General features: G+C 36.9%; 1 protein-coding gene across 17 annotated transcripts in view; it reads left to right on the forward strand.

Annotated features, from left to right (window-relative positions):
- Positions 1–23360, forward strand: part of CDK14 (cyclin dependent kinase 14) — a 640904-nt gene that overhangs the window by 220721 nt on the left and 396823 nt on the right. For all 17 annotated transcript variants that reach the window (XM_016957727.3, XM_054655946.1, XM_016957722.4 and 14 more), the window contains one exon: positions 4789–4868. In XM_016957727.3, the coding sequence (XP_016813216.1) occupies positions 4789–4868 (80 nt within the window). The remainder of the gene's footprint in view (positions 1–4788; positions 4869–23360) is intronic.

A 23360-nucleotide genomic window follows, 5' to 3' on the forward strand; every position in this document is an offset into this window, starting at 1 on the left:
CGTCTCAAAAAAAAAAAAAAAAAAAAAAAAGAAAACTTCTAGACCTTGCTTTACTCCCACAAGAAAATTTTATATTTACAAATTTAGGGCACACAGATGTGTGGACAGAGTTTCTGAAATTGACAGATTTGGATTTGTGCTTTGTGCTTAGAAACAGTTTGAAAGTTGGATCCCCTTTCAGCCTGGCTCTATCTGGCTACCCAGTATCCCCATGTCCTGTGCATGGAGATATTCTCCCCACTCCTGCCCAGTGCAGTTCTTCCTGGTACGGCACTTTGGAGTTCATGCCGCCTGATGGGCAGACTAAAGCAATGAGTCATGGCTCCTTTGGGCTAAGCTGGGAATGACAGTTATTGGAAAAATAAGAGAATAAGCATAAAGAATCTCTGAAATAAAATGGCTCTCTATACAGCTTAAAGCAACTACAGGCAAATTTGGCAGTAACTGCAATAGAACATTCTGTGGTAATATTAGCACAATTTAGAGCCCTTTTTATTTACCTGAATTAACATCTCCACTGGCAATCAAGCCCTGATTGCCTTCTATTCATTAGCCTTTGATTTAATTAATAAGACTTGTTGAAGAGGGATCTTCAATGTTTTTCTGTAAACAGCTCTAATTTATTGATTCAATTTGAATTTTGTGATTATTTCAAGTTATTTAAATCAACGTTTGAATTATATGTTTGAAGTTTTCATAAAATAGGTTAAATCCACAAGATAATTAGAAGACACAATGTTCATTTTGTTTTTCATACAGTAATATATCTTTTTGATATCTTTAAAAATTTCCATTTTGTAAATGAGTTAGTAACTTAGACTGTCAAATATTTCAGGTCATATTAAACTTTAAAATAAGGCTGGACACAGTGGTTCACACCTTAATCCCAGCACTTTAGGAGGGTGAGGCAAGAGGATCACTTGAGCCCAGGAGTTCAAGACTATCCTGGGCAACATAGTGAGACCTTTTCTCTAAAAAAATTTTTTTTTTAATTAGCCTGACGTGATGGCATGGCTCTGTAGTCTCAGCTACTCTGGAGGCTGAGGTAGGAGAATCTCTTGAGCCCCGGAGATGGAGGCTGGAGGCTGCAGTGATCCATGATCATGCCACTGCACTTCAGCCTGGACAACAGAGTGAGACCCTGTCTCCAAAAAAAAAAAAAAAAAAAAAGGTTTAAAATATACATGAACAAAAGGTAGACTATTAAAAAATTTCTTAATGTTATTTTTTCCACAGCTATCTTTTCTAAAAGTAGACCCAGTGACTTAACATTTTTACCAGGCTTTAGAACTGAGAGACTCAGTAGTTGTTGAGTGTTGAGACACGTAGATAAAAAGTAATTAAGAAAGGAGAAAGTCACAATGACTCTTAGGTTAAAGAGCAATTTGATAATCAATGTAATTCTTAATGAGAAACCAATGAAGCAATCGTAGAAAAGGGAGATGCTGATTAGTGGTCTTTGCTCAGATTATTAAAGGTTAGTGAGTGTTTTGAAACATGTCTGCTGGATGCAAAAAGGTTAATAAAGCATTCTACAAATTCTTAAGGAATATAAAAAACTTAAAGGAAATAAAAACTTTTCTATATGTAGATGCAGTAAACATAAAGAGACCACACCTTTTATTTATAAAAAGAAAATAAACATTTAAACCTAACATGAAAGATGATGAAAACTTTATAAAATGTTGGTATTTTTGAAATTTTTGGAAATAATACTTTTAGTAATTTATTCTGGACTTATTTTGCAGGTATGATGAGGAAAATGTTAGTATACTATTATAACAGCATTAATATTCACCCAGTGAAATCTACTCTGTGCCAAGAAGGTCCTAGATACTGAGCACATATCAGTTGATAAAACAGAAAAAGTCCCCTTCATTTCTGGAACTTATGGTGTAGTATATATTTTAAGGAAATTTTAGTTTGAAGTGATGTAATACACAAAATCTCAGTGTCATGAACTGTTGAGATGATCATAACTTATTAAAAACAAACACTTGGAAGTTCAATTCATGGAGAATTCAGAATATGAATTCCATGAACCTAGGTCTTGTTTTTTTATGCAGTTATCATAGAAAATATTTTCAAAGACCTTTTTCACTACGAAAATAATACAAATTAGTCAGTGAAATTACTTAGGGGGATTCCATCTTTAGTTGCACTTAAAAAATGAGTGTTGATTCAATTAAAGGCTGGTGTCCTTTCAGTGTGTTATAAGGCAATCATAGTTTCATGCCTGAGAATGTACTTCAAGTACACAACCTGCAGAAGCATGTCGTTCCTATATTCCAGAACTCAGTTCACAATACGTGATATATAAAAGTTAACGCTCTCAAGAGAAATGGAAAGCTCTGCGGGAAAAAGGTTGTGTGTGTGTTTTATGGGTGAGGGGAAAATATCTGTAAATGAGAGGAAAATTCCAAGCAGTTCCTGGAATCAGTTACTGCCTCCTCAGGGAGCCAGTGATGAGCTCAACTGGGCTGAGAAAAATTCATGCAGTTATCAGCACTAACTGCATCCCAGCCTCAAGCCCTGCCAAAGTGCTTAGTCCTAAAAGATGAAGTGAAGAGTACAAGGTGCAGTCTCCAGCTGAACCCCATGTGCATAGTAATTTTTTTTGCCTGCATCTGGGTACCTAGAGCACAAACAGGATAAGAAAAATCAAGAAAATATACTCAGGAGAAGAAGTTGCAGAACAGAAAAGCAGCAGGCCTGTCCTGTCTGCTAAAGCAGAAGGAAAAAGAAACACAACTCCTAACCTTGAAGAGATGGTACGTTGTGGAGCCTTATAATCAGGTCTCCCTATCCCATTACTGTAACCAATAATAATGTATTTCCGCAATCAGTTCAATGAGAAATGCCACTAGGATGGTTCAACTATGATGAAGTCCTTGTTCTTTTGGGTTTTATGTCTATGGCAGTTTTTTGAGCGAAAGCAGACCAAATAGATGTAGGTTTAAAAAAGAGACATTCAAATTCTTTCAAACTCAGACACTGGATTCTCTGGCCCACATAAGTTCTCCTTTGCTAGTTCTTTAACTTCTAGAGATTTTTGGTAGCCATTTAAATTGCAACAAGAGACCATTTTTGACCTATTAAATTGGCAAAATCAGACACTGAGAACATATAGTGTAGGTGAAGGAGGAGAGGCAGGGGAGCTCTATTTGGTATAGGAAAGGATACCAAATATTTATATTGGTATCCTCTATGTAGGATGCTTCTCCAATATTCATCAAAATTGGAGATCAGAAATGCACATAGCTTTGACCTTGCAATGGCACTTTTAGGAATTTAACTTACAGACATATTTTTACAGGATGGAATTACACATACAAGAATATTTATTACATCATTGTAGTAGCAAAATTTGGGAACAAGCTACATAGCTATCAACAGAGGACTGGGATTAAACTTAGTATGCTATACTCATACATAAGAACACCCTGTGGTTTTCGAAAGCAAAAGGCAGTTTTCTATGAATTTATGTCACCAAAATATGTTGTTAAGTGTAAACAATATAGAGTGTACTCTGTATTGTATACCACTATTTGTGTATGTGTGTATATGTGTATATTTATGTGTATATATATGTGTGATACATATATATGTAAGTCTATATATCTTGTACCTTTTACATTTTTAATACAGTTGTCTCTCCATGTTTGAGGTTTCTGCATCTAGATTCAACCAAATTTGGATTGAAAATAATTGGGAAAAAAGACATAACAATTAAAATGATATGTGTAAAAAATACAGTATAACAACTATTTACATAGTGTTTATATTGTATTAGGTATTATAAGTACTCTAGAGATGATTTAAAGTGTATGGGTGGTGGGCAGAGGTTTTATGCAAACACTACAGCATTTTGTGTAATAGACTTAAACATCCTCAGACTTGGTATCAAAGGGGATCCTGGAACCAATCCACTGAGGATTATATGTGTGCTTTTGTTTTTTCCTATTTTAATTAACAAACAAACCAAATAAAGTATGGTTCTAGGCCCAGTGTAGGTAGAAAATAGAACAGTCAAGGAGGGGACTAATATAGATAGTTATGTCTTTGATTGATGGCAGAAATGACTGGATAAAAAGTTAACTCCATAGCACAATCTTACTTTTAATTGGCGCCAACACATATTTAGAATGTGTCTGGAAGGACCATCTGCTTTGGATAGGTCTTGTGTAATCTTGTAATGGTAAAATATTCATAACTTTTTTGATGACATACTGTAATATAAAGCACAACTAGACCAAATATAATTTTAGGAGGTTGTAGTAAAAAAGAAAAAAAAAGAAAAAAAGGGGAATTTTTTCCTTTTTTTTTTGAGTGAGAGAGAGAAGAATGTCAAGTTTCTGTCCTTGGGAATTGAATGACCTCAGCTAAAGACTGAAAATGAAGACATTTCAGCAGAAGGAACAAAGAGGGAGCTATTGGAGAAACAAAGGAACAGAGTTATTTTTGACTGCATGATTTTTAATTAATCTGAGAATAATTATCAAGTGTGGTGATTTGGTTAAATACTAGTTTCATTCTGGAAGGAACACAGTGAATCACAGAAAAATTCAGTTAAATCTTGGCCTATGCAAGTATGAATATTTAAAATGTGAATATTTATGATGATGATACAGAATTCCCAGCCGAAACCTTGCTTTGGTGGTATAATTGAATCACTGACATTTTTAGCATAAAAGTGAATTTATTTAGTTATATAAATTATAAGGAAGACAATTAGAACTATAATGGGCACATATTTTCATGAATTCACTTATCTTTCATTTCTCATAGGGTAAATGGGAAGTTGGTAGCTCTGAAGGTGATCAGGCTGCAGGAAGAAGAAGGGACACCTTTCACAGCTATCAGGGAAGGTAGGCACTTTTCCTTGTTGATATTACTTTTGTGTTTCTATGGTCCCCGTAGCTATTTTAATATTATACACCTCTGAATATGCTGAGTTTTAAAATTACAGGATTGTATCTTTCATTAAAATGTGTAAACTGAAATTTAAAAATCAGTATCTCTTGCAGTCACGTCAAATCATGTTAAATGAAACAAGATTATCTGCTGTGTGCTCAGATGTGGAATAAAATGCTGTGCATTAATGGTGAAGCTATCTAGGTAACTGAGGAATTTTGTATGTCTGCTATCATTTACAGAGTTCCTTACATACATATTAGTTTAACATTATTCCGTATTGATGATTTTTAAGGAAAAATCTTTAAAAATGGGGATTTGTCATGCCATCTTACTAGTCATTTGAATTTCTTTTCTTCCTTTGTTTCTATCCTTTACTGTACTTTTACTGGTTTTTCTGATTGGAAGAAGATAACATAGACATTCTTTATATATTAGGGTCATTTATGTTGTGATATTTTCCTCTAGTCTGTTATTTTCTAAAATTTCTTTTATAATGTAGTTGTTTGCTACATATAAGATTTTATTTTTTATTAAATTAAATAGCTCTATCTTTGCTTTGTTACCTGCATAGAAAGGCTTTTGTATTCCAAGAGAATAAAATATCTTTTTTTTTAATTAGTGGGAACTTTTCAGTTCAGTTTAATAAGTTTTAGGATAAGTAGGTTTACCTCTACTACATTTTTAAAAGTGCAGATTATCTTGACATAAGACTTCAGTTTATTTTTGCATTGAAAGAATCACAGCTATTATTCTCTTCATCCATAACAAGATAAATTGGTGGTTTGCTGCAATAATTTATCAAGGTATTGATGAACTAAATGTGGTCTGTCACTGCTTTGGTTTGTTTCCCACAACTGTTGATATGATTTACATGTACAACTATTGATATGATTTACATGTATCATTTTTGAAAATCTTGTTTCTATTTCTACTCTCTCACCTCTTATTCTCCTTTTCATTCAATTTTAATTTTGTTTCCATCATTTATCTTTAGCGGAAACTGTTCTTATAAAGTTCATCAGTCACTTGCTTCTTGTCAAGTCAAATGTATACCTCTCTGTCTTATTTTACCCAGCCTTTTAGCAGATTGCATGGTTGAAACAGTCTCTTCTGTGACATCAGATTTTCCAAGTAGGTAGGTTTTTCTCTTAGGCTGACCCTTTCTCTGAGTTAGGGGGAGTTTCAGGACAGGAAAGGGCTTCTTTTTTTTTTTTTTTCCTGGGACAGAATCTTGCTCTGTCACCCAGGCTGGAGTGCAGTGGCACAATCTCGGCTCACTGCAACCTCTGTCTCCCCGGTTCAAGCAATTCTCCTGCCTCAGCCTCCTGCATAGCTGGGATTACAGGCGTGCGCCACTATGCCTGGCTAATTTTTTATTTTTAGTAGAGATGGGGTTTCACCGTGTTGGCCAGGCTGGTCTCGAACTCCTGAAGTAGTGATCCACCCACCTCGGCCTCCCAAAGTGCTGGGATTACAGGCGTGAGCCACTGTGCCTGCCTTTTTTTTTTTTTTTTTCTAATAAGCACTCTGTCCTAGGTGATATTATTTATTTCATGAGTTTAAAGAGAAGCTATAAGTTGATATCCTACACATGCATCTCTTTAGCTAAGACCTTGTCTTCATCTCCATTTCATATATCCACCTGCCTATTTGGCATCTTCTCTTGAATACAGTAGTATATAAAAAGGATACTACATCACTACCAACTGAGATTCATTTCAGGAATACAAGGCTAGTTTAATCTTTAAAAATCAATCATTGTATGACAGTCATCTCAGACTTAACACATCTGAATGGAACTCATGATCCTCCCACTATAACTGAAACCATGTTCTCCCTGTATTAGTAATAGCAGCATCCAGTGCTTCCTCTACCCAAATCTAGCCATGAACAGGCTCTCTAAATGTTGATTACCTGTTGATTACCCTGTTGATTACCTCTCTAAATGATACCTGAAATCTGTCCACGTTCTGTCTCTCCACTGCCACCCCTAGTCCAGGATACCATCAGTTCTTCCATGGACTTCTGTAATAGCTTCTTAATTATACACCTCACTTCTCTTGCCTTATTACTATCCCTTCTCTACTCTGTTAGCCGTATAATATTTTTGAAAACTAAAATCATATTATGTCAATCCCCTTATTTAAAATTGCTTCAAGTCCTATATGACTGATTTTCTTCAAACATGCTATAGAGTTTCCTGTCTCAGGAATTTTACACATGTTGTTCCCCATGGCTGGAATGCTCTTCCCTGGCTCTTTTTAGATTTAGGGGTCAATTCAAACATCCCACTTCAGAGAGAGTTTCTTTGTCCATTTATCCAAATTAGTGGCTGACCATCATTTTATGCTTCTTTACTCTCCACATCACACCCTATTTTTATTTCCATTATAATTCTTATTGGAATCTGAAAATTTCTTTCCACTCTGTTTATAATCTTAGTGAGGTCAGAGACCTTGTCTGATTGTTCACTGCTGTACGCTCAACATCTAGCATGGTAATCACTCTACAATAGTAAGTGACTTAAGGAAAATCATTAGGTTAGAATCTATAAATATGACCGATTATTAGATACAGTCTGTTCCCTCAAGGAACCTGCCTTGCAGGTGGGAGGTAGAACATATAAATCATAAGTTGAAGAATAATATGTGGTAGCATATTAATGCCAAATTATTTATAAAAGATTTTGAAATCTAAAAGATTGTGAAATTATTTCTAAAAGATTGTGATTTTTAAGGAAATTCTTCCATTAGTGATGGGAGGTAAAGTGTTAGCTAGGACTTGAATTAGGCATAAGATAGAAAAACAGTAAAGAGTAGATTGAGGAGAAGTGTTCCAGACAGGTATAGAAAAGGAGCTGAGACCAGAAAGCTCAATGCCTTTGCCAAGTGCAGTGAACAGGAGGAATAGTTAAGATCAGGAGTTCTCAATTGATAGAGTGGGAGGGATGGGTAATTATTGCTCCATGGAAGTGGCTTTTGTCATCACAATAATTGAACAATGCAACCATGTTTAGTGGATGAGAGCTTGGCATTTACGTGAGAAACTCTGATACAGAGGGAGGCAAACTATGGCTTGGGGCCTGCTGTCTGTTTTGGTAAATAAAGTTTTATTTGAACGCAGCACTCCAACTCATTTATGTATTGTCTATGGCTGCTTTCTTAGAGTTGAGTACTTTTGACAAACTGTATGGTCCCCCAAACTTAACAGTATATGCTATTTGGCCCTTTCAATAAAAGTTTGTCAATCTCTGCTCTAATACAATAAACAGTTGTCTATCGGGGGAAACCAGCCCCCGATATTCAACATGAGTCCTTTTCTGTTTTTCCTAAGTGTTGGATGGTCTGAGAAATAAAGGGAAAGAGTACAAAAGAGAGAAATTTTAAAGCTGGGTGTCCGGGGGAGACATCACATGTTGGCAGGTTCCATGATGCCCCCTGAGCCATAAAACCAGCAAGTTTTTATTAGTGATTTTCAAAAGGGGAGGGAGTGTATGAATAGGATGTGGATCACAGAGATCACATGCTTCACAAGGTAATAAGATATTACAAGGCAAATGGAGGCAGGGCGAGATCACAGGACTGGGGCGAAATTAAAATTGCTAATGAAGTTTCGGGCACGCATTGTCATTGATAACATCTTATCAGGAGACAGTGTCGGGGAGCAGACAACCGGTCTGACCAAAATTTATTAGGCGGGAATTTCCTCATCCTAATAAGCCTGCGAGCTCTACGGGAGACCAGGGCTTATTTCATCCCTTATCTACAACCGTAAAAGACAGATATTCCCTAGGCGGCCATTTTAGAGACCTCCCCTTGGGAATGCATTCTCTTTCTCAGGGATGTTCTTTGCTGAGAAAAAGAATTCAGTGATATTTCTCCTATTTGCTTTTGAAAGAAGAGAAATATGGCTCTGTTCTGCCCGGCTGTCAGGCAGCCAGACCTAATAGTTATCTCCCTTGTTCCCTGAACATCGCTGTTATCCTGTTCTTTTTTCAAGGTGCCCAGATTTCATATTGTTTAAACAATTTGTGCAGTTAACACAATCATCACAGGGTCCTGAGGCGACATTCATCCTCAGCTTATGAAGATGATGGGATTAAGAGATTAAAGTAAAGACAGGCATAGGAAATCACAAGAGTATTGATTGGGGAAGTGATAAGTGTCCATGAAATCTTCACAATTTATGTTCAGAGATTGCAGTAAAGACAGGTGTAAGAAACTATACAAGTATTAATTTGGGGAACTAATAAATGTCCATGAAATCTTCACAATTTATGTTCTTCTGCCATGGCTTCAGCTGGTCCCTCTGTTCAGGGTCCCTGGCTTCCTGCAACAATTGTCTCATGTCCCACAAGCTTTTTTTTAATGTCTTACTGCGCATTCATGCAGGTGAAAAATCCGTTTATATTTATGAGCCCAAACCCAACTATTTTGCATATAAACAAAATATGCTGTGCACAGATTTAATATATACCAAACTATCTAGGAATACAACTACAGTGTAAATCATGGAAAAATTGTATTGTGTTTTGTTTAAAACTTTACAACTTGTTCATATTTTGGAAAAATTCCTTAGTGGCAGTGCTGCTTGTGTTATTTAATTCAATAATGCAATATCCCACAGTCTGCATTTGTAGTGATTGTGCTTATGCTGATTCTGTACATAGATGTGAGCACCACTCTTCAGTGTGTTCCGGTATAGTTGTGTCTACTTACATATTTAAAGACTTTGTTTTATTATAAATTAATTTTTATTTATTTTTTGTATTAGTTACATATAGATATAAATTAATATATTTGAAATTATATTTATATATAAATATTTGAAATTATGTATGTGTATCTTGTTATATTTGAATTCCATTTCATAATAGTAAAGGCAAAAAAAGTAGTAAAATATTTGTTATATAAAGAGGGTATTGGCTTTGATGGGATTGAAAATGACTGAGGTAGAACAATAGGTTTTTGTTAAGCTGTGGAGGGAGATAAGGTTAAAAGTGCTACTGAATTTAATTATACAGTAGACCCTGAATATGAGAGAGGAGAGGGACAGGGATTCTGGGCCAAAAAGGAACCAGAAGAAAAATGAAACTGGCCAGCAGGCAGGATTCCTGGTATGCAGGGTGTGCACTAGAATTAATCAACCTAACCTTACTGTTGGTGCTAGTCTTGGTCCAAGGTGACAAGAAGGTTCGTAGTGGTATTGAAGGACCAGTGTGACAAGCAGGCCCATCAGTGGGAGGTTCAAGGGAAGAAGCAAGTAGGATCACATTGAAGTTGTTGATGATCTTCTTATTCACTTTGGCTGGGTGTGAGGCAAGCTCCTGAGGCACATTAAAGGTTAGCTTCTGGGAAACACAGAAAAGCGGGGAATGCAATGAATCCTTAGCACACTGAGACCTGGCTTTGACTGGCAACATAATTTCATTTTAAGCCTTGAGATGAGCTTAGGAACTGGCCCTCAGTTGCGGTTGTGTTGTAGAATGCAGGGCTGTGTAGGTGGGATCTTGTTCTGTGGGTTAGAGAGCCTCTGAAGACTTTAGAGTTGGGCATATTAGGGACAAAAATCTGATATTCAGATAGGATATCAATTAGAAAAAGAAGAAACTGGAAGCTGATAAGTCAGTCATTCAGTGTGTTGCAGATTTGAAATTATGGGTTTATTAGATGTTAGTAACAAAAAATAATATTCTATAGAAAGAGATGTCAGAGCTAGGTGAAGTATTGATTACAGATTGAGAGGAAAATGTCAATGGTTTTGAGTTTGACTGAGTGAAAAAATAGGGCCAGAGATAGAAATAGTTGGTGATTGCATGGAGAATTGCTTTTAAGACTTTACAGTTTAAAAGGCTGTTATCCGATATAATCTTCATATGCTAGCCCTTTGAAAAAGTTTTAAATTTTTATTTTGTAGAATTTATATTGTTTATAGAACCTGTATTATAAATATGGAATTAAGGCTCAGAGGGGTTAGATGACTTGTCTAAGGAGCAGGATCTTGTACCTAGACCTTGTTAGATTTCAACAGGGTCATTACTGACATTTTGGAGTAATCAATTTGGGTTTTAGGGATTTTGAGCTCATGAGACATCTGTATGAAAATGTCTTGTTGGGAATGTGGGAGTGCAGCTCACAAGAGTTTAGCATAAGTAGTATATATGTACCATGGTCGTTAAGAAGTTGAACCATGTATAACATTTTTGTGGAAGCGAATGTTGAGTGAAAACGGAGTCAGTTACAAGGCAAGGTAGAAACTCCCATGGGAAGCTGGAGGTGATTTCTCTTATGTTGTACAGTGATGAAAAACAAAGTCAGAATCAAAACCTACTGATTTGTGTATGTTGATTTTGTATTCTGCAACTTTAGTGAATCAACATACACAAATCAGTAGGTTTTGATCCTGACTTTGTTTTTCATCCATGTACAGTATAAGATAAGCCACCTCAATTAGTTTGCTAGGGCTGCTGAAAAAAAGTACCACAGCCTGGGTAGCTTAAACAACAGAAACTTAATGTCTTGCAGTCTTGGAAGCTGGAAGTCTGAGAGTAAGGTGTCATGGCCCTCCAAATGAGGGCAATGAGGAAAGATCTGTGCCAGCCACTCTCCTTAACTTGTTGATAGTGGTCTTCTCCCTGTGTCTTCACATCATTTTTCCTATGTACCTGTCTGCATCCAAATTTTCTCTTCTTACAAGGACAATAATCACTTTGGTTTAGGGTCCACCCATATGACATCATTTCAACTTAATTACCTTTTTGAAGACCCTATCTCCAAATACAGTCCTATTCTAAGGTACTAAAGGTCAGGACTTCAACATGAATTTTTTGGGGGGACACAGTTCAGCCCATAACAGCACTTAATGGCTTTGGGCCTTAGTAACCCTATGTATTAATCCATTCTTGCACTGTTGTAAAGAAATACCTGAGACTGAGTAATTTCTAAAGAAAAGAGGTTTAATTGGCTCATGGTTCTGCAGGCTGTACCAGAAGCACAGCCTCTTCTGGAGAGGCCTCAGGAAACTTTCAATCATCCTATAAGGCAAAGGGGAAGCAGGCACGTCTTACATGCTGAAGCAGGAGGAATAGAGAGAGGGAGGAGGTCCTATACACTCTTAAACAACCAGATTTCATGACAGCTCACTGATTCACTATTGATATGACAACATGAAGGGGGATGGTGTTAAACCATGATAAACCACCCCAGATCCAATCACCTCCCACCAGGCCCCACCTCCAATAATGGGGATTACAATTCAACATGAGATTTAGGTGAGGGCACAGACTCAAACCATGTCACCCTACTTGCAAAAAATAGGAGTTGGATTATGCCATCTCTTAAGAACTACTTTGGCGTTGTGGTTTTGATTTCCCAAAGAATCTTTAAACTCAGAATTTGGAATGTTCTGGAGATCAGGGAATGATAGAAAAATAGTTGAGGCCTTGATCACAAAATGGCATTTTATTTTCTATTGAATAAAATATTTTAATGTCTTTCTAATAAAGTCTGACTTCTGAGTGATTTTTTTTTTTTTGTAGCGGTAAATGACTTCAAGGAAGAGAAATTAAACTCTGGGTCAGTTTTTGTTATTTGTTTTTTTCTTGCCTTCTCATTCTGCCTTTCATATTCTTATTTTTCTGCTGTTTATATCTGGAAGCAAAAGGCATCATCATTGCTTAGCCTTTCCCCATTAATACTTCTGGAAGTCCAGACACAATAACTCCTCTGTGTATCTGGTGGTAGAATTTGAAATATTTAGGGCAATGTGGGAGACATTTCGGATATGTTCAGTTTTACATTGATGAGGAAGCAGCATGGTGTGTTCAACTGAGATAGAACACCTGAATTTGAATTTGCCCCTCTTCTGCTGTTTTGATCAATTTCTCATTTACAAAATATCAACAGCGGGAAGATTTCGGAATAGGAAAGCACCATGCACAGTAAAGTAGTTTGTAAGTGGCTACTTGCCACTCACAGGCTTACCTAGAAACTTGGATTTTAAGGCATAATTTTCACCTCAAGTGGAAATACTTGAAGCAACTCTAATCTAACCTAGATTTATGTCCAAAGATGTACTTTGAATTTTATCTCTCATTGAGCTAGAGTGTGTAATGGATTAATTCAAGTTCAGGCGCTTTGAAACTCATTCTGTCCTTGATGGCAGCTTGGAGAAATTAAGTTGTAGTGCTCAGGGTCAGCTTTTCTATTTTAATTTAGAATCATTATATGGCATCATCTTGGTTTATGAGGAACAGATAAAGGGCTGGGAGATACAGGAGAGGTTTGAAAGAGAGTGGATAAAATGTCTTAGGATATTCCATCTTTCAAACAACTTTTAAGTGTTAAGTGTGTATGTTCTTACTCTCTGATATTGTGTTCTAGACTTCCATGTTTTTTGTTGTCTTAAGATTTTCTTAGACAGGCATGAGGTGAATGAACCAGTTGTCTCCTTTCATAGATTCTTGAATCTATGTGATGGTTTTCTTAGGTGAGAATTATGCTTAAAGAGAAATCTAGATACTCTAATAGGGAACAACTTTAAATTAAAATGGTAGCAGTATAAATAGACAATATTTGGTGTGTGCTTGCACAGCCAGAGCCTAGTCTCACTTAACACTCACAAAACCCTCTAAGGTAGGTACTATCATTATTGCTATTTTGAGGTTAGTAAAGTTAGGATTGGAGAAGTCACTCACCTAAGGTTAACGCTAGTATGTGGTAGAGCTAAAAGCTGAACCTGGCTGGGTGCGGTGGCTCACACCTGTAATCCCAGTACTTTGGGAGGCGGAGGCAGGCGGATCACCTGAGGTCAGGAGTTTGAGACCAGCCTGTTCAACGTGGCAAAACCCCGTGTCTACTAAAAATACAAAAAAATTAGCCAGGTGTGGTGGCGGGCACCTGTAATCCCAGCTACTAGGAAGGCTGAGGCAGGAAAATTACTTGAACCTGGGAGGCAGAGGTTGTAGTGAGACAAGATCGCGCCACTGCGCTCCAGCCTGGGTGACAAGAGTGAAACTCCATCTCAAAAAAAAAAAAAAAAAAAAAAGCTGAACCTGAGCAATCATACGGCAGAGCCTATACTTAAATGTTATACTCTGCTAGATTTTATGTAGAAATTTTGAATTTATGCTTCATTTTCATTTCATACAGAGGGTTGTGTTATTGCCATTAAGTCAAGGTTAGCAAAAAAGATAGGGATTTTGAGGGGGGACATGGGAAAAAATTTATTTATAAAAGTGATAACACATTTTTCAATAAAGAAAGGAAGGCAACATCCACATAGGACAAGAAAGGGTCTAAAAGAGGAAAGGAACAAATAGATTCAACACAATATAACTCAGAGACAGTAGAAACATGTAGAGGAAAAGGGGACCTCTCATGGTAAACTCTGTAGTATTGAACTTTTTGTTTGGGTACATTCTTTTTAATACATGTCTGAGTATTCCCATGTGCTTTATCCACCTTCTCTCTCTTCCTTTCTCCACCCTTCTTTATGTATTTTTTCATTATTCATTCTATTAGAATTCTATGGAAACATTTTAGATTTTTAATACAAAATGTGGTACCAGGAAGGCAGAGGTAGATATAAACTGAAAAAGAGATAAAGGAAAAAGAACAACTTCTTTTATTTCAAATATTTGGAATTAGTTAACCTGCTTGTAAAATGAATAATTTTATGATTTAATTGTAAAATTTGTACTGTATAATTAAAATATTCTAATAGTACAATAAATGTTATATGAATTATTGATATTACTTTTACAAATTTTTTTTTTTTTTTTTGAGACGGAGTCTCGCTCTGTCGCCCAGGCTGGAGTGCAGTGGCGCGATCTCGGCTCACTGCAAGCTCCGCCTCCCGGGTTCACGCCATTCTCCTGCCTCAGCCTCCCGAGTAGCTGGGACTACAGGCGCCCGCTACCACGCCCGGCTAATTTTTTGTATTTTTAGTAGAGACGGGGTTTCACCGTGTTAGCCAGGATGGTCTCGATCTCCTGACCTCGTGATCCGCCCGCCTCGGCCTCCCAAAGTGCTGGGATTACAGGCGTGAGCCACCGCGCCCGGCCCAAATTTTTTAAAGTTATAAAATGGAAAATAAGACTGATTTTAATTGAGTCATTAAAATTTTGGTGTTTGACTGATACTTGATTCTCTGCCTTACATTTTTCTTTTTTAATGTTCTAGCCTATCTGTTTTTGTTGTTTTTCATTAACCATACCATTTTTCCTTGTAACTGTATGGTACAATTGCTTGTGAAGTTTGTATATGTAATCAAGTTATAATTCAATTGTTAATTAACCAGTCTAGATTTCATTTCTTGCATTTCATGTTTGGGGTGTTGTATTGCTTTTCTAGGGCTTCTGTGATAAATTACCACAAATTTGCTGGCTTATTCTTTTGTAGTGCTGGAGAGTAGAAGTCCAAAATCAGGATATTGGCCAGTCCATGCTTCTTTTAGAGGCTATAGGGAAGAAATTCTTGCTAGTTTTTTCCTAGCTCCTGGTGGCTTCCTACAATCTTTGGTGTTCTTTGGCTTATTGTTACATCACTTCGATCTCTGCCTCCATCTTCACATGGTCTTCTCTCTGTCTGTGTCTTCTCCTCTTATAGGGACATCAGTCATTGGATTTAGAGCCCATGCTAATCCAGTGTGGCTTCATCTTAACTTAGCTAATTATGTCTGCAAAGGCCCCATTTGCAAATAAGGTCACCTTCTGAGGTTCTGGGCTGACATAAATTTCTGGGAGACACTATTCGACCTGCTACCAGTGTTTATTTTTCTCAGTTTCACAGGGAGATTTGTAGGTCATAATGGACTGGGACCTGCATTGCACCTTTGAAAGCTTAGGAGAAAAATGTACTACATGGTGGTTTTGATAACACTCTTCTTTGTTTTCTTATTACTGAAGTTTGCATATAATAGACAATGAATGAATATAGATAACTTTCTCCAATGTGATTTATTTTTGTTTCTCTCCATATAGGCTCTTTTGTTATTGTTATTCATTTATTTTTGTTTTCAAGCAAAATATCATTCTCTGTGGATTATTGAATGACATATGAACTGTGGCTTGTGTGAAGATAGATTACATCTGTCAAGTTAGTGAGTATGATTGAGACATTGGTAGTCTGGGATTGGAAGCAGGAAGAACTGATATAATGGAGACCTCTAAAGCTACTAAGTTGCTGTGAAATGATAAAGGTCTACTTCCACGATTCTATACGTTGGCCACTGGGATTTCAGACACATTTACACAAAGACAAAATGTTCCAGGCTGTTCTGTTGGAGTCTTTTTTTATCCAGATATGCCTTTTATCCAGGTATATGGACATTTTTTTTATCCAGATACATCTTTTTTATCTTTGAGTAGATTCCTGGGCTGTCCCATAAGAGCCTTTTTTATCCAAATATATAGCTTTGATGATCAAATACAACCTAAATGATAAGTATATAATCATCTTTGGTTATAACTGAAATTATTTTGTCAATATCTGGATGCCTAGATACTTCTTACCCCTATCACCTTCCCAGTGGAGAGAGGACATCTGCCAAAAGAGAACTCAGGTCCTCTGTTCCCTCCCTTTTCCCTGACCTGGAGTCTCTTGCACTCAGGCTCCTGAAAGCTAAGTTGAGAGAGTGGGCACAGATGGGAAGAGGGGCTCCTGGGACATAACCTCCTTCTTTAATAGACTGGAGGGCTGTGGCAGGGAGAGGAAGAAAGGACGAACAGTTGTTTCCATTTGTGTTTTGTCAATATCGCTGTTTGGAATTGTTCATCCTCTTGCAATTATTTCAAAATTAACAAGTTGATTATAGATGGAATTTTCAGTGAAACATTACGTTAATGCAACATTTGACCCTCTGTAGTAGGTGACAGGTTAAATTAGGTTTCTTCAAGGGTCTTAATAACTTTTTTTAAGACTCAGAAATTCTTTGCTCAGCCTAGACATTTCTGAATTCAGCTGTTTTATTGGCAACTGTTTTTAAAGGCACTATTTGTAGCATCATTGTTGGAAGTACATGAATCCTATATAAGCTAATTAGGAATCTAAATCAGACTTTAGAGATTACCTTGTCCAGGGGTTTCTCAGTTGCATCCTCATGGTCTTCAAGCTATGTGTTTGGTCTTACAGTAAATTTTAATAAATAGTGACCAGAAAGAGGTCCAGGGCCTGGTTTCTGAAGCCTGACTGCCTGGATTGCAGTTTGGACTTCATTCTCATCTAAGTGTATGATTTTGAGCAAGTCTTAAACTTGCTGTGCCTCATTTTCCATTTCTTAAAGAGGATGAAAATACAACTCAACTTACAGGCTTCTTGGGATATTATATCTATCAAATATGAACATGAGGCCATAAAATAGAAGCAATCAAGGAATAATGAAAATTTCCTCAAAATGAAAATACATTAAGAGGTATTAAACTTTCAGAAGAACAGTTGGATTGTGAACTCAGAGAAATCTCCCAAAAGGAGATCAAGAAGAGTTATCATCTCTTATGTCTTTGAGAATAAATAATATAGTTATTTGAATATTCTTCTATATTGTCACCTTCATTTATTTCTGCTTGTGTGTTTGGTCTCTTTCTTATTGGAAGCATCCTTCAGCTACCTGGAGATCTTGTTGATTGTCAGCTCATATTTAAAAGTCAGACTTTAATACGCTGTTTGGAAGCTCTGGGTGCTTGGATAGGGAATATTGGTTGGCAGTTTTGTGATGGGGTGAGTTAACCATGTTTTTTTTCTTGCAGTATCTAAGATGTCAGTATTTGGGGGTCGTTTCTTGGAAGGAGGCTTCAGTTTCTACAGAAAAGGATTATTTAATCTCCTGCCTGGAAGATTTCAGTTTGCTGCCCACATTGTGGGGATTGAGTAAGAGACAGAGGTTACAGGGGAGTCTCAACCTTCAACATGCAGATTTTTATTGAATTTACCTATTTTCAGTTCAGATTATGAAGTGTTAGAGAGACAAAAAGGCACCCAAATATTTAAGGCAAAAAAATAATGGGCCTCTAAAAAGGTTTTGGCAGTAGGGATAGATAGGAGATAAATATGTTTGGAAGGGACTTAAGAGGGACACTTGGTAGGGCTTTGTGTTTGACTAGACATGGAGCTTGATGAAGGTGGGGTTAGTCAGGGTGACTTCCAGGATTCTGGATTGGGTAATTAGGTAGATAGTGGAACCAGTAATGAGTAACTGTGGTTGGGGATAGGGGAGGCAGGTGGAGTATAAGAAAGACAATGAGTTCAATTAGTGAGTTTGAAGTCTGGCATTCATGTGGCAGTTGTGTGACATGGTGGTGCAGTTTAGATAACAGGTGTTTGTTGTATCTAAATTGAGAACTTTACAAGTCATATTCGAGTATATGATTAGTTTAATTTTCAATTCCTTGAGGAAGGTTGATGTTACCATCTTCATTTTACTAATCAAGACACTGAATTCCTTGAGGAAGGTTGATGTTACCATCTTCATTTTACTAATCAAGAGGCTGAAGTCTAACAAGATTTTTTTTGTGCAAAGTCACACAAATAATTAAGTGGTAGATATGGAGTTCACCTTGAATATTCTAACCAGGGCCTAGAACAGTGCCTGGCACATGATAGGTACTCAGGGTATGTTGAATGACTGAGTGAATGAATGAATAAGCTCCCATTTTCTTTCTTTGTATTCTATTATATGGCCTTACTATTGGGACAGAAACCCATATGATGAAAATTGTACACAGATTCTTCTCAGGCTTCCCCAAAGCAAAAAGGCGAGATTGAGAAAGCTCCATAAGCGAGGAGCTGGAAATTTTTCAGTCTTGATGGAGACTGTACCTCTAGCTATGTGATCATAAGCAAGTACTTAACATATTTTGTCTTTAGTTTTTTCATTTTTGAAATGGAGACCATATTATTTTAGAGCTTTATAATTAAAATAATATTACCATCATGAATCTTTTACCTGGAAAAAAGATCTATAATTGTATCACTATTATTCTCAATGCATACATGCATTAATATGATGCACATTTATTGGGTTAAAATATTTTTTAAACCTTCTAACAATCACCCTTTATGTCTGTCACTGAAAAAATTAACATGAATTGCTTAAAGCGTTTTTATAATTGACAGGCAAAAATTTTGTAAATGGAAGATAAAAATCCATGAGTCTAGACTGTAATTCTAAGTAAGCTTATGTAAATTGCCACAATTGTTATTCTAAGTCTGAGTAATCTGATGGGTGTCTGCCAACTGATATCAACAAAAACTTGTCAAGTGTTAAATCATGATTAAAAACTATGAAAGTCATATGTTTTCTTTTTTATATTAATAATTTTAAAGGATAAAGTTTGTTTTTTAAAATCAAGTAACTGAATTCTTGGCTGCTTTAAATTTGTAAAAAATTTATATGACATTTTGTCCTATTTTGTCAACTAGAAATATAAATTGAGATATGATACTTTTATATTTAAGACATTTTTAGGAGGATTATATAAGGAGTTCTAATCTGAATTCATGTATAACTTCTAAAAATCCCATGGATTTTTTCAGTTCCTACTTTGCCAATCTTTAAAAAACACTATCTTGTTTGATTTTCACCAAATCTTATGTTATATGTAGGTTTTAATATATCCAAGTTACAGGTGAGGAAATTGAGGCCTAGACATAAATAAAATGTCCTGTGTTACAAAACTTGCCAGTAAATGACTGTTAGGATTTACACTGGGATTTTTAAATTGAGGTGTTTGTTCAAAGATAATACATTCTTCCATTCAAAATTTCTGGGTTAATTTTTAAAAATGATGAGAATTTGTAATGTACTTGTAAACTTCTTGTCATGATAGTAATTAACATAGCTACTATAAGTTGCTTTAAAAAAATGTAACCCATGAGCAAGGGGGGTATCTTAAAGTTCAGTTTGACATCTCAAAATCATTTAATGTAATACCATGTTAATAGAATAAAGTTTAAAAATCACATTATTATTCCCATAGATGTAAAAAATGTTCGTTACAAAAGCTAACACCTATTCGTGTTAAAGGCTTAACAAACTTTGAATAGAAAGGAATATTCTCAACATACACACACACAGCCATATTTGTGTATACTAGCAATGAACATGTGGAAAACAAAATTTAGAATACAATACCACTTATAATCACTTTAAATACTTATAATAAAAAAGAAATACCTGGGGATAAATCTAACAAAACATATTTAGAATTTTTGTACTGAAAATTACAAAATCTTGATGGAAAGAAATAAAGGAAGATTAAAATAAATAAAAAGATGTACCATGTTTATGGATTGAAGATCTCGTATTGTTAAGATGACACCTCACCCCAAATTTCTCTATTGATTTAATGTCACACCTGTCAAAATCCCAGCCAGCTTTTTGTAGAAATTGGCCATCTGAGCTACAATTATATTTCATATATTACATTATATGAAAATGTAATGAACTGGAATTGCCAGAACAGTTTTGAAAATGAACAAAGTAGGAAGACTTACACTATGTAATTTCAGAAACTTTGTATAAAGCTACAGAGATCAAGACAGTATGTTATAGTTGTGAAAATAAACATATTGATTCACAGCATAGAATGGAAAGTTCAAAAATGAACCCTGACATTTGTGGGCAGTTGATTTTTAATAAGTTGCAAGGCAATTCAATGGAGAAATAACTTTTTCAATAAATGGTGCTATGACAATTGGATATTCAAATGCAAAAGGATATACACCCTTATATAATAATATACACAAATGTCAACTCAAAATTGATCAAAGACCTCAGTGTAGGAGATAAAAGTTAAAACTTCTGGAAGGAAATCTGGTAGAAAATTTTGTGCCCTTGGATTACACAAATATTTCATAGATATGACAGCAAAAACGTAATATATAAATGAAAATCAATAAATTGGAGTTGTCCTCTTAAAAAGACACCATTAAAGAAATGAAAAGACAAGTCACAAATTGGTAGAAAATATTTCCAAATAATATATTGGATAAAGGATTTATATTAAAAATGTATAAAGAGGTCCAAAACTCAACAATGAAAAGACCCCCACAATTTTTTTAAATGGGGAATTTATTTGAATAGACATTTCAGCAAAGAAATATATGAATGGTGAAGATGGCCAAATAGGAACAGCTCCAGTCTACAGCTCCCAGCGTGAGTGATGTAGAAGACAGGTGATTTCTGCATTTCCAACTGAGGTACCGGGTTCATCTCACTGGGAAGTGTTGGAAAGTGGGTGCAGGACACTGAGTGCAGCGCACCGAGCATGAGCCAAATCAGGGCGAGGCATCGCCTCACCTGGGAAGCACAAGGGGTCAGGGAATTCCCTTTCTTAGTCAAAGAAAGGGGTGACAGACGGCACCTGGAAAATCAGGTCACTCCCACCCTAATACTGTGCTTTTCCAATGGTCTTAGCAAACGGTACACCAGGAGATTATATCCCGTGCCTGGCTCTGAGGGTCCTACACCCACGGAGCCTCACTCATTGCTAGCACAGCAGTCTGAGATCAAACTGCAAGGTAGCAGCGAGGCTGGGGGAGGGGCACCCGCCATTGCCCAGGCTTGAGTAGGTACACAAAGTGGCCGGGAAGCTCAAACTGGGTGGAGCCCACTGCAGCTCAAGGAGGCCTGCCTGCCTCTGTAGACTCCACCTCTGGGGGCAGGGCATAGCCAAACAAAAGGCAGCAGAAACATCTGCAGACTTAAATGTCCCTGTCTGACAGCTTTGAAGAGAGTAGTGGTTCTCCCAGCATGCAGATGAAGATCTGAGAATGGACAGACTGCCTCCTCAAGTGGGTCCCTGACCCCCGAGTAGCATAAGTGGGAGGCACCACCCAGTAGGGGCAGACTGACACCTCACATGGCCGGTTACTCCTCTGAGACAACACTTCCAGAGGAATGATCAGGCAGCAACATTTGCTGTTCACCAATACCTGCTGTTCTGCAGCCTCCGCTGCTGATACCCAGGCAAACAGGTCTGGAGTGGACCTCCAGCAAACTCCAACAGACCTGCAGCTGAGGGTACTGAATGTTAGAAGGAAAACTAACAAACAGAGAGGACATCCACACCAAAAACCCATCTGTACGTCATCATCATCAAAGACCAAAGGTAGATAAAACCACAAAGATGGGGAAAAAACAGAGCAGAAAAACTGGAAACTCTAAAAATCAGAGTGCCTCTCCTCCTCCAAAGGAATGCAGCTCCTCACCAGCAACAGAACAAAGCTGGACAGAGAATGACTTTGACAAGTTGAGAGAAGCAGGCTTCAGATGATCAAACTACTCTGAACTAAAGGAGGAAGTCCGAACCCACAGCAAAGAAGTTAAAAACCTTGAAAAAACATAGACAAATGGCTCACTAGCATAACCAGTGCAGAGAAGTCTTTAAAGGACCTGATGGAGCTGAAAACCAAGGCACAAGAACTACATGACGAATGTACAAGCCTCAGTAGCCAATTCGATCAACTGGAAGAAAGGGTATCAGTGATGGAAGATCAAATGAATGAAATTAAGTGAGAAGAGAAGTTTAGAGAAAAAAGAATAAAAAGAAATGAACAAAGCCTCCAAGAAATACGGGACTATGTGAAAAGACCAAATCTACATCTGATTGGTGTACCTGAAAGTGACGAGGAGAATGGAACCAAGTTGGAAAACACTCAGCAAGATATTACCCAGGAGAAGTTCCCTTATCTAGCAAGGCAGGCCAACGTTCAAGTTCAGGAAATACAGACAACACCACAAAGATACTCGTGGAGAAGAGCAACTCCAAGACACATAATTGTCAGGTTCACCAAAGTTGAATTGAAGGAAAAAATGTTAAGGGCAGCCAGAGAGAAAGATTGGGTTACCCACAAAGGGAAGCCCATCAGACTAACAGCGGATCTCTTGGCAGAAACCCTACAAGCCAGAAGAGAGTGGGGGCCAATATTCAACATTCTTAAAGAAAAGAATTTTCAACCCAGAGTTTCATATCCAGATAAACTAAGCTTCATAAGTGAAGGAGAAATAAAATACTTTACAGAAAGGCAAATGCTGAGAGATTTCTGTCTCCACCAGGCCTGCCATACAACAGCTCCTGAAGGAAGCACTAAACATAGAAAGGAACAACCGGTAACAGCCACTGCAAAAACATGCCAAGTTGTAAAGACCATCAAGGCTAGGAAGAAACTGCATCAACTAACGAGCAAAATAACCAGCTAACATCATAATGACAGGATCAAATTCACACATAACAATACTAACCTTAAATGTAAATGGGCTAAATGCTCCAATTAAAAGACACAGACTGGCAAGTTGGATAAAGAGTCAAGACCCATCAGTGTGCTATATTCAGGAAACCCATCTCATGTGCAGAGACACACGTAGGCTCAAAATAAAGGGATGGAGGAAGATCTACCAAGCAAATGAAAAACAAAAAAAGGCAGGGGTTGCAATCCTAGTCTGTG

The sequence above is a fragment of the Pan troglodytes genome, chromosome 6, assembly GCF_028858775.2.
Source record: "Pan troglodytes isolate AG18354 chromosome 6, NHGRI_mPanTro3-v2.0_pri, whole genome shotgun sequence".
In the NCBI taxonomy this organism is placed as follows: Eukaryota; Metazoa; Chordata; class Mammalia; order Primates; family Hominidae; genus Pan; species Pan troglodytes.